Genomic DNA, 15881 nt, shown 5'->3' with positions numbered 1-15881 from the left:
AAAAGATTCATTATTGTTTATTACTGAATGTCTTTTTTATTGAATTAATGTTTATGTGTGCAAAATGAGCAATACAATTCATAAATAATACGTAGAATATTAAAACACACGAGGAAATGACACAGCATTGTTTTCGTTGATTACAAAACCAGTGACTGACTGGTTCTACATATAAAACTGAAGAAAATAAGACCTTGGTTGTAGCTGTAGTAAAATTAATATGGTTGTTTTAAGTAATGTTATTTAATGTTAATAAATGGAACAATAGAAGTAGCTAACGATAATGGTAAAGAAAAAAGAGAGATTGCGTATGTAAGTGCGCACACGTGAAAACATATCGTCATTACTTTACATAAGAATATGAAAGCAACACTTATTTACTGTTCATATATATTTTAATTAATGTTTCTGAATTTGTTTTTATTGAATTAATGTTTGTGTGTGCAAAATTAACAATACAATTTATTAATAATACGTGGAATATTAATACACACGATGAGACGAGACGGCTGCCGGCATTGTTTATGTTAAAGCTTACAAAACCAGTGACTGATTGGTTCTACATATAAAACTGAAGAAAATAAAACCCTGATTGTAGCTGTAGTAAAATTAATGTAAAAAAATTAATATGGTTGTTTGAAGTACCTGTAATGTTATTTAATGTTAATAAATGGAACAATATAAGTAGCTAACCATTAATGGTAAAAAAAAAGTGAGACTGCGTATGTAAGTGCGCACATGTGAAAACATATCGTCATTACTCTACATAAGAATATGAAAGCAACATTTATTTACTGCTCATATATATTGAAGGGTTAAATGTTGTACTCTGTATAGACAAGCAGAGAGAGAGAGAGCAGCCGAACTGCCGGATGTAAACAAACCTTAATTTCCCGGCTTTGGTTTTTTTGTTTTTTTTTATGGGGATTAGCCCACCCGGGCATAGGTCACTGACCCACATTGGGGCCTGAGGGGCAAAAATTTAATACTCCTGTAATAATAATTCAGATAAAAAAAAAAAAAAGCTGCCTATCTACCCATTGGACAAACTAAAATTGTTCCGGACCACAGAATGCTGGACTAGAGAGGTACAACCTGTACATAATATTCAGAGTTGTAAAAAGTACTGGACTTTGTTACTTAAGTAAAAGTATTGTTACATTGGCAAAATGTTACTCAAGTAGAAGTAAAAGTATCCAAATGTCAATGTACTCAAGTAGAAGTAAAAACGTATCTCATTCTTAAAATACTCAAGTACTGAAAATAAAAAGTAACAACAAAATTATTATTTGTCTCAAATATTAAAATAAATTCACAGTAAATTATAGAAACATAATTAACTAAAGATAGACATAAAAGACATATAGCATTTCACATGTTTCTTTGCTATTATTTCTATTAAGATTAATTAATAACTGATTCTCAAAATTATGGCCCAGCATGACCTATGAAAGAAAATACTTATACGTTCAGCCGCTCTTCTCCCTACATTCCATCGCAGGGATGGTGAATGGGCTGAAAATATATCCATCCAACATTATGATCTCTTTCTTCCTTATCCACACAAGTATCGTCGAAGTGGACTTATGGTCCGTAGACATAATGTTGTCTCTGCTCGCATTAGGTTAGGATAAAGACCCAATCTGGCAAGTATCTGAGGTGGGGGATGACCCTCACTTCTCTTTCTGTAAACTCTGTAACTGTCCCAATGCTAACACCCTTCAACACTACTGTATATTGCCTTGACTGTCCCGCTGTCAGGGACCTCCTACCACAGGGAGTAATTAACCACTATAGGTCACCAACTACTTATTCCTAATAATTTAGATTTAATTCTTGTATGCTACCCGCGCTTTGGTGGGTGCTAACTCCCATTGTCCTTAAATCATATCAATATTGTCTCCATATCACAAGTCATAGTGTGTCCTGTGAGACACGAGTACCAAAGTATTAGTGTCTAACCGCATGGTCTTGTGACTAGGGTTGTCACCCCCTGGGGTGTAATAAATTAATGAAATAATAAATAATAAGCCCAGCATGACTAAACAGATGCTCACAAGCAGCAGATGCAGGTAGTGGGATGTTAAGCTTCAGAGATAAGTCCCATAATGTCAGGAAACACCTCAGTAGCTCCATATCTTCCCTGGGCATTTCTAGTAGCTATAAAGCTCTTTCATTTGAGGAGTTTGTGGACGATTGTTGCCTCCATAGTGATTGAGTCTGACTAAGGCTCGCCGTGAACTGTCCCTCTAATTGGGGGTGTGGCTGTGGTGACGTCACTCTTTGATTCTTAATGAGTGGCTGAATTTTTTGCACCATATAACATCTGGCAGGTGCTGGGGGGTGGCAGTGGTACTTAGTTATTTAAGCAGAATTTTAGATACACTCAATTTCACACATATGTATACATACAGGCTTTATATCTAAGATGGAATTATGTAGAACATTTTAGAATCACAGCCTCTTTGAAATTCATTTTAGGTGCAGGTATATGCAAAGAGCAACTGACGTGTAACGGAAAGGTGGGGGAGAAGAAGGGGAATTCGATGGGTGAGGGAGGGATAAGAGGGTAGGCTAGGTGAGGTGGGTGGTCAAGGTGCTAATGGACACAAGATCAAAGGTGAAAGTCATGTTATGGCCACTGCCACCTGACCTGACCTCACCAGACCTCTAGGTATGTGACCGCATGGTGTCTCCCCACACCGTACCCTTCATGGTTCCACCCACACAACTCTTTTACTATGGTTAATAATTAATTAATTAATTAATTAAAATATATTATTAGTTTGCCATAGACATTAAAACTCTTTGTTGGTTTGTTTGGGTCATGTCACAAGTAATGATTTTTATTTTTCACTAGTATTGGAGTTAAGGTATTAGAAAATCATGCTTAAGTAAAAGTACAAAAAAATTTTTGTACTTTCTAAAAAGTAGATACCCAAAAATTTTACTTGAGTACAGTTCTCAAGTAAATTTATTTTGTTACTTTAAAGCTGATAATATTTAAGAAACCTAAAATAGAATACAGTACAGTATTTATGCACTTAACCCATTTGAAGTGTAACCAAGGTAACGTTCTCAAATATCACTCAATTCCTCCTATCCTTCTAACAGGTGCTGGAAATGCTCCATGTGCAAAAAGAGCCGTAAATTGGCATATAAGGTGGCAGAAAGAGTGACATCTCTATGGAGATACTGTGTGTGGATTCCAGTTTCTGGACTCCTTTCCTATGAGAAGGCTCAAGTAATTTTCCATCATGCTTATGCTGCTCATGTGTTTTGTTACAGTATGTATTTTTTCCAATTACAGTAAGTTTGGTATATGTATATAACTCTTGTGCTGTTTTTATCGCAGTGTTGTTTCATAACCATAAATTTGAGGTAGTACAGTACAGTTAATTCATAGTGAGTTACCTGTTTGAAATGTTTATGAATATTTTTGTTTCTGCATGGTTACTAGCAGTATCTCTTTGAACATCTCACATTGTTGTATTTCTTCAGTGATGCACTACCTGATCTTTAAAGTCATGATTTTTTCAGCTCACTTTATTAATATACTGTATACAGTACTGGTACACCACTGATTTTCCGGAACTGATGGTCCGGCACCTCATTTAGTCCGGACAAAATTATGAGGGGGCACTTGAAATTTTTTGCGACTGCCAGACTGTATCTCATATACTGGTGTATTTCATAAAAATCATTACATTCACATTTAATTTACAATTAATATTTGTTTAATTAATATTCCTGTTTCATTGATGCTAATAAACTTGTATCACTTACACTAATGAATTTCATTTAATCATTTAATTCACATTTAATTTACATTTAATATTTGTTTAATTTCAATTTCTAGCAGTTCTTGGTGCTTTAGAGACACAGGAGGTGTAAAATTAGTGGATCAGAGGTGTAGTGTTGAATTATTATTACCTGACCTCGGTTGGTCCAGCAAAATGGATAATCCTGCAAGGCTTTGGAACCAAGAGTGCCGGAAAATTGGCAGTGTAACTGTACTATTCTTGAAGTGACTGCTGTACTTTTCTCCAAATGGATAAATTTGTTTTAGTTTTATATGTTGTTTAATGCATTGCTTTATGATAGATTAGCTTTAATGAATTGAAGACTTTTATTCTCATCACTTTAATGTATTGATTTCTTTCCAGGTATAGGGTATATTCTGGAAACCATTAAAACCTTGCATAGAAGTGGTTACCATAGTTTAGCAGTTGAGTTGAAACATTCTTTATCTTACCCTGGACCTTTCTTAAAGAAGTTCAACGCATATTCTGGGATTAAGAGACAAAGGTAAGAACTAGGGTACTAGAGGATATTGACAAGTAAATAATATACTTTCCTTTTTTGGCTTTTACACTAAATGCATAATTTTTGTGGGGTGTTGCACAAAAATATCTTGTCAGACACAATGTGGGAACTAAAAATCTATTGGCTCTTCCCTGTTATTAGAAGCAACTTCTTGAACAATATATACACATATGAATGCATAGCTGCATACACTTCAATATGGACACAAGTAGTTTATCAAAATGTTCCTTTCAATAAATAAATCGACTGAATAATTAAACCTTGTGGTGGCTTAGCAATCTGCCTAGGAAGGTACAGTAATCCACTAGCTTCTGAATGGTAAATTCTTGGAAACAGTAGCTGCATAGGCAGTCCTGGGTAGAAAAGATCTGTATGTGTGTGTGACAGAAAAGAAGCTGTACAGACTCATATCTTAGTCCTACATGGTCTGGAGCTGAGATGATTCTGGGATCCTGTGTAATATCTGTTACCCATAGGATTATCTCTGCATGTGCTACTAATATGTAAACAACTCATCCAGGCTTGAGCACACAAACTAGGTCGCATGTACTTTCCAAGATGTTACTTGCAGAATTGCAGCTTTTAATTCTTTTTTGCAAACTTTGTCACTTGCAAGATGAAAGCCTGCATGTGTACAAGATTGAAAAAAAAATTCCCATTGCTCCTGCATCTCCTCATTTTTTAAGCTGCTCCTGTTTGATATCAGCAGCTCCTCCACATCACCAACATTCACTTCATCAATCCAGCTTGATTGGCTAGCCGGACAATGTCCCTGGTGATGTTTTCCTCCACATCAAAGCTTCTAAAATCATGACAGACACCTGACCCCAGATTCTGCCACACACTATTCATACAGTTTTTGGTCATTTCTTCCCATGCTCTGCTAATGTAATCAATACCGGGTAGCTATTTTGACATTGCAATTTTTCCAAACTTCGGCGATTGACTGTTTGTTGGGACCATCTCTTGCCCTAAGTGTATGCTGGTAGAAATATTTTTGTTACTCTGACTTATTTCCTATTGTATTCTTTATTGAATGTAAGACGTGTACGTGTGGAAACAGTTATAATAAGTTTTATATATGCTTTTTAATTTTTTTTTCTATTAACACTATTCTTTGAGCATAATGTATTCAAGTAGTGTATATACAGTATACCTATTTTTTAGACTTTTCCTTAATGTTTTCCAATATTTTTTTGTTTCCAGGCTTGCAGAACTGGGTATAGAAAAGAAAGGAACCATTCAACATTCAATAGAAAATTATATTGGGCTGCTTAGGAACCTCTCTTTTGAAGATGAAGACTGTGATTCAACTGAGGGTAAAGTAAAGTGTAACAATAATATAGGTAAAAACAATTTACAACCACAATATTCGGTGCCTTTAGTAACTGATTTGAAGGTTAATGGAAATGTATCTTTTGATGAGCAAGATATTCTGCTCACCAGTACCCAAGTTAGGAGGGAAATCCCAATGCCTTTAGAACCTTCTCGTGTAGCTTTAAACCCTGCCCTTAATTGTAGTTTTGCAGAATTTATGCAAAATCGTGTAGGACAAGCTCACTTCACTAATTCAGGGCAAATGGAGAGTGCTGTCAAGAATAACGACCCACCCATTGAACAAAGGGAAAAACCACAGGAGAAAGGAACTCAAATCAAAGTTAGGAGAGAAGAAATAGACTCCCAAAATATTAATGAAATGGGAGGTATTTATGTATTACAACACGAGGAAGGTAATGTGTATAAAAAGGAAAAAGTTTCAATTTCAAAAAGTAAAAAGAATGTTGAAGAAGAATTTTCCAAACAGCAGAGGTTGCCTCTGCATTATGCAGGTATTACTCAAAGACTCCATTTTGAACCACAGGACTGTGATGATATTAGTGTTGATGAAGATAGGTCAGAATTAATCAACAAAATTGAACCTATAGATGAAAATTACAGGGATGATAAAATATTTTCTAATTCAAAAAGAGAAAAATTGGGGCAAGATAAGACAAAAAGTGAACCAGAAAGTCTGATATCCCAATGTTTAACTTCTCCAGATCATGAACACCAGAACAGAGACCTAGATATGAATTTTGATGAAGATAGCACTTATGATCCTCTGACTCATTACACATGCAGCTATTCAGCCCAGTCTGAGACCCCCTGGAAAGAAAGTGTGTCATCAGATGATTATGAAACTGCCAACCAAGCTAGTAGAGATCTAGAAAGGGAATGTTCAGACATATCTGGCATTACTAGGTCGCCTCACACTCAGACTCGGGAAACACACACTGATATTACATCAAATAAGGCCACTAACTGTAATGATTGTGAAATGAATTTAATCCATGAGTGTCATCAAGCTAATAGTTGTGGTCAAAAGTATGATATAAGTGGGCATAAAGCAGAATGTTCTCAAGGGCAGGAAGGCAGCCTCTCTCCAGGTTGTGTTACAAGTGGTAGGGAAGACAATGTGTGTTCCCAGGACAGGAATATACCTCTATCAACAAATATGGATCCTGATGTTTGTTCACCTTCCATGAGTGAAACATTTTTAAGCTGTAACACATTTGTTGCTCAGTCAATTTCTCAACTGCATAATAAGTTTACATTTAATGGAACTTACATTGTTCCAGAAACCCAAAGTCAATCTATTAAAGAAGAGGCAAGCCAACAGCTGGACAAGACTCTACAATCACAAATGTCAATGATTTCTAGTCACTTTAAAAATCAGGTTAAAGATGAAGCCTATAGTGAAGACAATAGTGATGATAAAGATGAAAATAATTGCTCCTCAGATGTAACTGAAACAAGTGATCAGATGGAAAGTGGTTTTGCTACAACCCAATTTTCCTTAACTTCAGCTCAACAAGTGCCTCTGAATGACATGCAAAATACTCATAACTTTTGCTCTTCAGTGTATATTATAAATGATACAGATAATGATAAGATTTGTAAGATTGAGGGAGAAATATGTCCTCATGATGAGCCAATAGAGCCACAAATTCATAAACATCATAATATTGGGAATTTGGTTGACAGATCTCGTACAGAATCGGCTTCTAAATCTGTTGTTTTAGAACATAAGCCTAATAGTAATCAAAGCCATTTGTTAGTCACTACCAATAGAATGAAAAGGTTTGTTAATGATGATGATACATCTGAATTCAATTCAAAAGAATGTGCATTGGAAAATCTTTGTATACCTCCAGTAAGTAAAGGTGCTCAGAATGAATTTAGTGATGATGAAGAATTCATAGGAGTTACCCAAGAAGAGGTTGTCACTGCCACTCCCCAATCACATCTATTTTATCATAAAAAATCATGCAAAACTTTCTTATCTGAAAGTTTTGTGTCGGATAGTACGAGTGAGAATGAGACAGACAATGCACTTGATGATTTATATACCTCGCTCCCAGCAATGCAAGAATCCAAACTCAAGCACTCTGTATATTCACCTCGGACGTCTATGCCAGAAGGAATTCAGACGGTAACTCTTTCGTCTGTTCTGCCATATATGAAGGAGGACCTGGAGCTTTTGTCTCAACCATTTAATGGTGATTGTATTGACTGTAAAGAACATTCTCCTGAGGAGTTTGGAGTGGTAGACACATTTCTTCATCATCCAGAAGCTAAAAATGATTGTACAGCAATGGTCAAATTGGAGTTGGAACATATATCAAGCATAAAAAGTAACCGTAAGAAAAACGGTAATTGCGAGTCTCAGGGAATAAGAGCTAATAGTAAGACAGGAGTCAGTATTTTTCAGAATGAGGAAGAAACCAAAGAAGACAATAACATTATATATAAAACTACCTGTACACTTCTAGAAACCAAAGAAAGGAAGACACTTCTAGAAACCAAAGAAAGGAAGAAAAGGAAAAGAAAAGCCGAGTATAACCATTCAGTGCTTGAAAAGAAAAGAAAGATAGAGTCTAACCACGCAGTGCTTGAAAAGAAAAGAAAAGCAGATTCTAATAAATCAGTGCTTGAAAAGAAAAGAAAAGCAGATTCTAATAAATCAGTGCTTGAAAAGAAAAGAAAAGCAGATTCTAATAAATCAGTGCTTGAAAAGAAAAGAAAAGCAGATTCTAATAAATCAGTGCTTGAAAAGAAAAGAAAAGCAGATTCTAATAAATCAGTGCTTGAAAAGAAAAGCAAAGCAGATTCTAATATATCAGGGTTTGAAAAGAAGAGAAAACCCAAGCCTAACCACTCAGTGCTTGAAAAGAAAAGAAAGATCAAGTCAATCCACTCCGTGCTTGAAAAGAAAAGACAAGTAGATTCTAATAAATCAGTGCTTGAAAAGAAAAGAAAAGCAGATTCTAATCACCTCGTGCTTGAAAACAAAAGACAAGCAGATTCTAATAAATCAGTGCTTGAAAAGAAAAGAAAAGCAGATTCTAATCACCTAGTGCTTGAAAACAAAAGACAAGCAGATTCTAATCACCTAGTGCTTGAAAACAAAAGGCAAGCAGATTCTAATAAATCAGTGCTTGAAAAGAAAAGAAAAGCAGATTCTAATCACCTAGTGCTTGAAAACAAAAGACAAGCAGATTCTAATAAATCAGTGCTTGAAAAGAACAGAAAAGCAGATTCTAATCACCTAGTGCTTGAAAACAAAAGACAAGCAGATTCTAATCACCTAGTGCTTGAAAACAAAAGGCAAGCAGATTCTAATAAATCAGTGCTTGAAAAGAAAAGAAAAGCAGATTCTAATCACCTAGTGCTTGAAAACAAAAGACAAGCAGATTCTAATCACCTAGTGCTTGAAAACAAAAGACAAGCAGATTCTAATAAATCAGTGCTTGAAAAGAAAAGAAAAGCAGATTCTAATCACCTCGTGCTTGAAAACAAAAGACAAGCAGATTCTAATAAATCAGTGCTTGAAAAGAAAAGAAAAGCAGATTCTAATAAATCAGTGCTTGAAAAGAAAAGAAAAGCAGATTCTAATCACCTCGTGCTTGAAAACAAAAGACAAGCAGATTCTAATAAATCAGTGCTTGAAAAGAAAAGAAAAGCAGATTCTAATAAATCAGTGCTTGAAAAGAAAAGAAAAGCAGATTCTAATAAATCAGTGCTTGAAAAGAAAAGAAAAGCAGATTCTAATATATCAGGGTTTGAAAAGAAGAGAAAACCCAAGCCTAACCACTCAGTGCTTGAAAAGAAAAGACAAGCAGATTCTAATCACCTAGTGCTTGAAAAGAAAAGACAAGCAGATTCTAATCACCTAGTGCTTGAAAAGAAAAGACAAGCAGATTCTAATCACCTAGTGCTTGAAAACAAAAGACAAGCAGATTCTAATCACCTAGTGCTTGAAAACAAAAGGCTAGCAGATTCTAATAAATCAGTGCTTGAAAAGAAAAGAAAAGCAGATTCTAATCACCTAGTGCTTGAAAACAAAAGACAAGTGGATTCTAATCACCTAGTGCTTGAAAAGAAAAGACAAGCAGATTCTAATCAATCAGTGCTTGAAAAGAAAAGAAAAGCAGATTCTAATAAATCAGTGCTTGAAAAGAAGAGCAAAGCAGATTCTAATAAATCAGGGTTTGAAAAGAAGAGAAAACCCAAGCCTAACCACTCGGTGCTTGAAAAGAAAAGACAAGCAGATTCTAATCACCTAGTGCTTGAAAACAAAAGACAAGCAGATTCTAATCACCTAGTGCTTGAAAACAAAAGGCAAGCAGATTCTAATCACCTAGTGCTTGAAACGAAAAGAAAAGCAGATTCTAATAAATCAGTGCTTGAAAAGAAAACAACAACCAGGTCTAGTCATTTAATGCTTGAAGAATGGGATAATTTTATGGATGATCTCCCCATTCCAATATTTGATGGCACAGAAGAGAAAACTGGGAGAAATGATTTACCTGTTCATCCAGATGTAACTGAAAATTTTAAGGGAAAGAGTTATGATAACAGTAATATATATACAGTACCAAAAAATGCAACAAAAAAAGACCATCAGGTCTTACAAAAAGAGGAAGATATACTCTCTTTGTGTAAAGAATTACCTTTTCCTGACTTTCTTGATGATATTAATCCAAGTGAGAGTGATCCATGCAAGACAAAACAGAAAAGGAGAAAAGGTAAATTAGGTCAGTTGCCCAATGAGAATAACACACTACATCTAGGGAGTTTTGAAGTTGATGATGGCAGTTTTATATCACAGAAGAAACCTAAGAAACAAAAGCCTATAGAAGGTAAAGTACAAAAGAGACATGAAAGTGGACTATGCCTGTTAACAGAGGTTTCCTATGTGTTTGAAAGCAAACCCAAGAAGAGGAAAATATCTCGATCTGGTAGTAAAAATAATTTTGTTGGCCTGAATAATGAAGACTAATGCAGGAGACAATTGTAATATTCAGGAATTTGAGATTAAAGAGATACTCAAAACTGACCAAAGGTGTTTATCAGTCTTCAACTACAACAAAGAAAGCAAAAATAAAATAATTTCATTCATATATTGAAAGTGAATTATTATGGCCTGATGATCAAGAAAACATGGAAGAGCGTCTATTGTCTGGGAAACTGAAAAGTAAGGGCACTCTTAGAAAGAGGAAGCAGGTTAGCAAAGTGAATAATAAATAGTCTACTTTAGAACTTCCAGAAAAATCCTTTGCATCATCTAAAAAATTTTGTGAATCTGGAAACAAACTTTAGAGAAGTTAAACAAAATGTTGTCTTGTTGGATATAAATATTACCTAGGAAAAACTTGTACTCGGGAAGGTGATTTATTACCTGACAACAGAAAAAAATGTTTTGTGGACTCGACTATCACAAAAGAAAAGAAAGGAAATGTGTATACTGATATACAGTACGTATAATGAAAATAATGAGGAACAGAAGAAAAACAGTAAAATAATTGAAAGACTCAGCATATCAGCTGAAGTTGTTAGTGAAACAATTGAGAGGTCATACAAGAAAGAATTATGGACTGGCAATGATAACAAAGATGTTATATCAAATCGTAAAAGTAATCTGGACATGCCAAGTCACTAAATGATTTCTTGCATTCATAAGAACAAAAGAAGTGAAGAGTTGCAAAACAAAATTTAAGAGGAAATCAAATGAGTAATGGCAACCAACTTTTAAAGAAGAAATACCCAAAGAGTCACAAAATAAAGCAAAGAACAGGAGGAATACTGTTGTTGTAAACATAGAGTGAAAGGAGAAAGGCAATAGTATAACTGAGAGACTATGTACATTTGTTGGAGTGTTTCATACATCAGCTTTAAGAGGAGCGTCTGGCTGAAACACCAAATTCATTAATACAGTAGTTGATCAATCAACATAAATTTCCTGTCGGCAATTAAGGACACCAGATACATTGTTGCTATACCCCTGAATCAGTTTTGCTTAATCCCCGATACCTGATTTTCTCTTACGCTCTTTTCAATTTTCAAAATCCTACTTATTCATAACTTCTCACTAGATTATGTTCAAATTTATGTGGAGTATAGGTAATTTACTCTTCTTGAACATAACACATAGATATTTCTGGTTATCGCTTTCGTTGTGGATGCATGAATTTTTTTTCCTAAATTACCATTTTTTTCATCCAAATATTTATAAAGATAAATCAGTCAATAATAAACCAAGTTCAGTATAAAGAAAATCTATATGTTCCGCCATGCACAATATATTTTTCTACGACTTAGTTTTTGTTTTACATGGTGTATTAGAATCAGCCCATAAATGGCCAAGCCTTAGGAATTTGAAGGTTCGAAAAACTAGCTTTGAGATATGGGCCAATAAAGTATTTTTTCCTTTTGCCCCTACAGTGATATTTATTTTTTTGTAAGGCTTCCTAATCTCCCTTACCTAAGGTAGGGTACCACTTCAGATGTGCTGAGAGGGTATCAGAGATGCCCACACTCCTCATTGTTGCTAGGTTTTATCAGAAGGCTCCTGGCAGTAGGTATACAGTATTATCTTGTGACATATTTCACAATTTAGCTTGATGGTGGTATCAAACCCATCTGCTTCATACTGAATTGAACAGCTCTTGTCACTGCATTATATGTTGGGCCCGAAGACATAATATATACAATACTTGTCTGTGATACTGATGCATTCATTCTCATTGTCAATGTCTTAGACTGGAGGTAGTGGCAACAAAGATGTTCTTATACAGTATATTAAAATGAGTGGTTTTAGTTCTTGTATAAACAGATAGATTCTTTCAACTTATTTTGTGCTATAATGTCCGATACAATATACGGTAATGTGAAACTGTGTATTGTACACTCATACTTATTGGAGAATTTGTTTTTTTTTTATCTCTGTTTACTGTTTTTTGTACTTATTGGAGATGTGTACATTTATTATTTCAAGCAAAATACAGGACATACTATGCTGTTTGAACGATATAATTTTACATATACAATACTGTACTCTGCCGTGATATATATTTTTTTTAGTCATGCCAGTGTAATCCCTTTTTAATTTTGTTATAATTAAAATATTGTTTCAAGTTGTACTATGATAATGTTTGGACGAAATAAAATGTGTTATTTAAAGCCAAACAAGTTATTGGAAAATAACCATGATAAGAAAATCTATTATTGTATCTAAAACAATTTTATTACCAAACCAATAATGCTTCCATTTACCCTTTCACTTTCCCTACTTTCAAACAAACTACAGCTCCTCCCCGACTTACGACAGGGTTAGGGACCCAAATCCTGGTCGTCTGACTCACTTTCTTCTCAACTTATTTTTTAATTACTTTATGCTATCAAAAGTAGATTTTTAATCACGTTTAGTAAGGCAATTCATCCTCTGAATATGCAGAGCCCAACTCGACCAGCACATCATCCACATCACTGTCTAGTGGTGTGGCTGTTGACACATCTGATACGCGGGATGCACTGGATGACAGCCGTGTCTGCCCAGACGTAGATGGGCCAGCTACCTCAGGAGCTGAAGGAATGGAAAACATTCATTAAATTATTGAATTTCTACCACATAGGTAATAATTACATATTGTATACCCAAAATTTAATGTCTATTTTTCCAAGCAATAAACACTCAGTTTCATAACACACAGTCTCATAACAAACTCACCTGATGAGGATAATGGACGGAAGAATGAGATGATTTTCTTCTGTTGCTGGGCCATAATCAGTTGATCTAACAGCTGAGAGTACGTGGATGCAGCCTGATTCAACGCCTCCACCACTTGCATACTGCGTTCCATATCAGGGTCATGTTGCAGTGCAGACTGGGTGGCAGAAGTGACGTGCTGCATAAACTCCCCCAGCTTAGGAATTGTCAGTTCCTTCCCCACTGTTTGGGGCTTATCTGTCGCTTCCTCTTCTTCCTCGTGTTTCTTCGCCATCTCCAAGACTTCTTCAGAAGTGAGAGGATCCTCCATGCTAACAAGCAGTTCAGTCACATCCACTTCTTGGATTTCTTGAAATCCTGGATCACCTCTCACTTCCTTAACGAGCTTCATAATGTCTTTCACGTCCTTGCCTTCATCAAAGCCCTTGAAATCATGGACTACCTCAGGCCACAGATTATGCCACACTCCATTTAGTGCAGTTTCTGGCACACTTTTCCATGCAAGTGTGATGTTAGTTATCACATCTTTGATGGTGTAGCTCTTCCAAACCGTTGCTGCAGTCACATTGTTGTCCTTGTTCATAGCTTCAGCCATTTGCCTCTTGGTATTCTTGAGATAATATCTCTTGAACAAGGCAATAACGCCTTGATCTAGTGGCTGAATAAGTGAAGTCACGTTCGGAGGGAAGAAGGTCAAGTTTATGTCAATACTTGTGTTCACAATGCACAGGTGTTTGGAGTGGCTAGATGCGTTGTCCATGAGAACGAAGGCTTTGTTGCCAAGATTCAATTTTTTTAACATTTTTGATGAATGGGATAACATGGCTGATGTACACTCGCAACAAAAAGTATCGGTGCATACTGTAGTGACGATAGGTATTGGGAAAGGCGAGTTGTTCCAGCCGTATGTTGACAGCCCTGGTCAAGTGAAACAAACCGTTATAAATAAGGTCGGGAAGTGATAAATAAACAGTATGAAATATGAGGAGCTCCCTGTTAACAAAATAATTTGTGATACAGTCAGTTCTGCTATAACGCGATAGTTGTGTTCTTGTAAAACATCGTGTTATAGAAATTCGCGTAATAGAAATAACAGGGCTTATGGAGAAAAGAGGGTTAGGTGCAGATTACTACTCGAAATCGAAAACAATTTAGTAGTTAGCCTAACACAAAGGATAGCACAGTCTAAATAAATGTTACATTCATATCTAATAATGAAATCATACAGTAAATGTAACACTTTACCTTGAGAAAATATGAATATAACTTGATGGGGGAGAAGGGTAATTTTGAGGTTGATAACATCGAGCTTCTCTTCAAGGGTTATAGCCTTTCTTTTATGATCATCACCGGGAATGCTATCACAGAACGCTTCTTGGAGATATTCTTCTTTACCATATTCACAGTTAATACCACAAAATTGGAGAAATAGTAAGCAAAAATCGCGTTACAGCAAACAAGCATTTGCTTTATACAAATGTCGTTCCTCTATTAATAAATCGCGTTAGAGCCAATTCGCGTTGTCAAAACATGCGTTATAATAGAACTCACTGTACTTGAGAATATTGCCACATTAAGTTATGCTACCAAATAAACTACTCAACCTGGTCGTCCTGAGGGGTGGTGCAGCGTGGACGGACGCTCCGAGACCTGTCGTCTGTAGCACCAGTTTCGAGGTATCACTGAATCCATCGTGCAGCGGTGTTCCTGTGGACACCAACCTGCCGGCTAATATCTGTGACGCCGAACCCTTCGTTATGAGGGGCAATAATAGCTCCTCGTGTTCCCTCTGAGGTTTCCATGTCATCTGGCATGTGTAAATCTCTACTGCTTCATATTGCCTCTGATTTATACCCACGTTCACCGAGACCGAACCCTCGCTCATCATTCAGTCGACACAAAGCAACAATCCGAAAAGAGGAAACAAACACACTGATTGTCAGCCGTATGGCCTTCCTGACAAATCACAGTGTATACGTATCATTTCGGAAGTCGTCGATTTCACCCTGCACCGATACTTTTTGGTGCGAGTACCACTCATCAAAAATGTCAGAAGTCATCCACGCCATATGTACATCATACATAGCACTCTTCAGGTGGAGTTTACCCTTGGCAACAACTGGTGAAACATAGGCTGCTCTAATTTTCTTGTTGTTGAGCTTTATAGTGCGGACAGAACTCTCTGACAGTCCAAATTGACGTCCCACACTTGAAGCACCATTTCCACGCTGCAGTGCTTCCAGCACCTTGATTTTCTGCTCGAGTGTAATTGCTTGCCTTGATTTCTTGGCCTTTGGGGTAGTTAATGATGTAGTAGCTGGCCTCTTGGACATAATGGTGATGGTTGATACACGCAGTAGAAGAGATAGTGTCACACAGTAAGTCCGTTCACTAGAGCGTCAGCGCGAGAACTAAGGGTGTGGGAGGGTGGCGGGCAGCCGTGTAGCGTACCCAGAGACGTGTCTGGTGGGAAACCTCAGGCGCGAAATTTAAAATATGATGCGCC

At 36.2% G+C, this 15881-nt stretch overlaps 1 protein-coding gene across 3 annotated transcripts in view; it reads left to right on the top strand.

Moving 5' to 3' along the window:
- LOC121857813 overlaps positions 1 to 11355 on the top strand; it is a 44538-nt gene extending 33183 nt beyond the window's left edge. For 2 of the 3 annotated variants that reach the window (XM_042354055.1, XM_042354057.1), the window contains 3 exons: positions 3115 to 3287; positions 4167 to 4308; positions 5533 to 11355. In XM_042354055.1, coding sequence (XP_042209989.1) covers positions 3115 to 3287; positions 4167 to 4308; positions 5533 to 10648 — 5431 coding nt within the window. In that variant the 3' untranslated portion in view covers positions 10649 to 11355. The remainder of the gene's footprint in view (positions 1 to 3114; positions 3288 to 4166; positions 4309 to 5532) is intronic. The other variant, XM_042354056.1, reaches the window with a different exon arrangement.
- The last annotated feature ends 4526 nt before the right edge of the window (positions 11356 to 15881 follow it).

Source organism: Homarus americanus, unplaced genomic scaffold (genome assembly GCF_018991925.1).
Source record: "Homarus americanus isolate GMGI-L3 unplaced genomic scaffold, GMGI_Hamer_2.0 scaffold13846, whole genome shotgun sequence".
Lineage (NCBI taxonomy): Eukaryota > Metazoa > Arthropoda > Malacostraca > Decapoda > Nephropidae > Homarus > Homarus americanus.
Note: the sequence above shows the minus strand (reverse complement) of the source record. Positions and strands in the feature narration are given on the sequence as shown.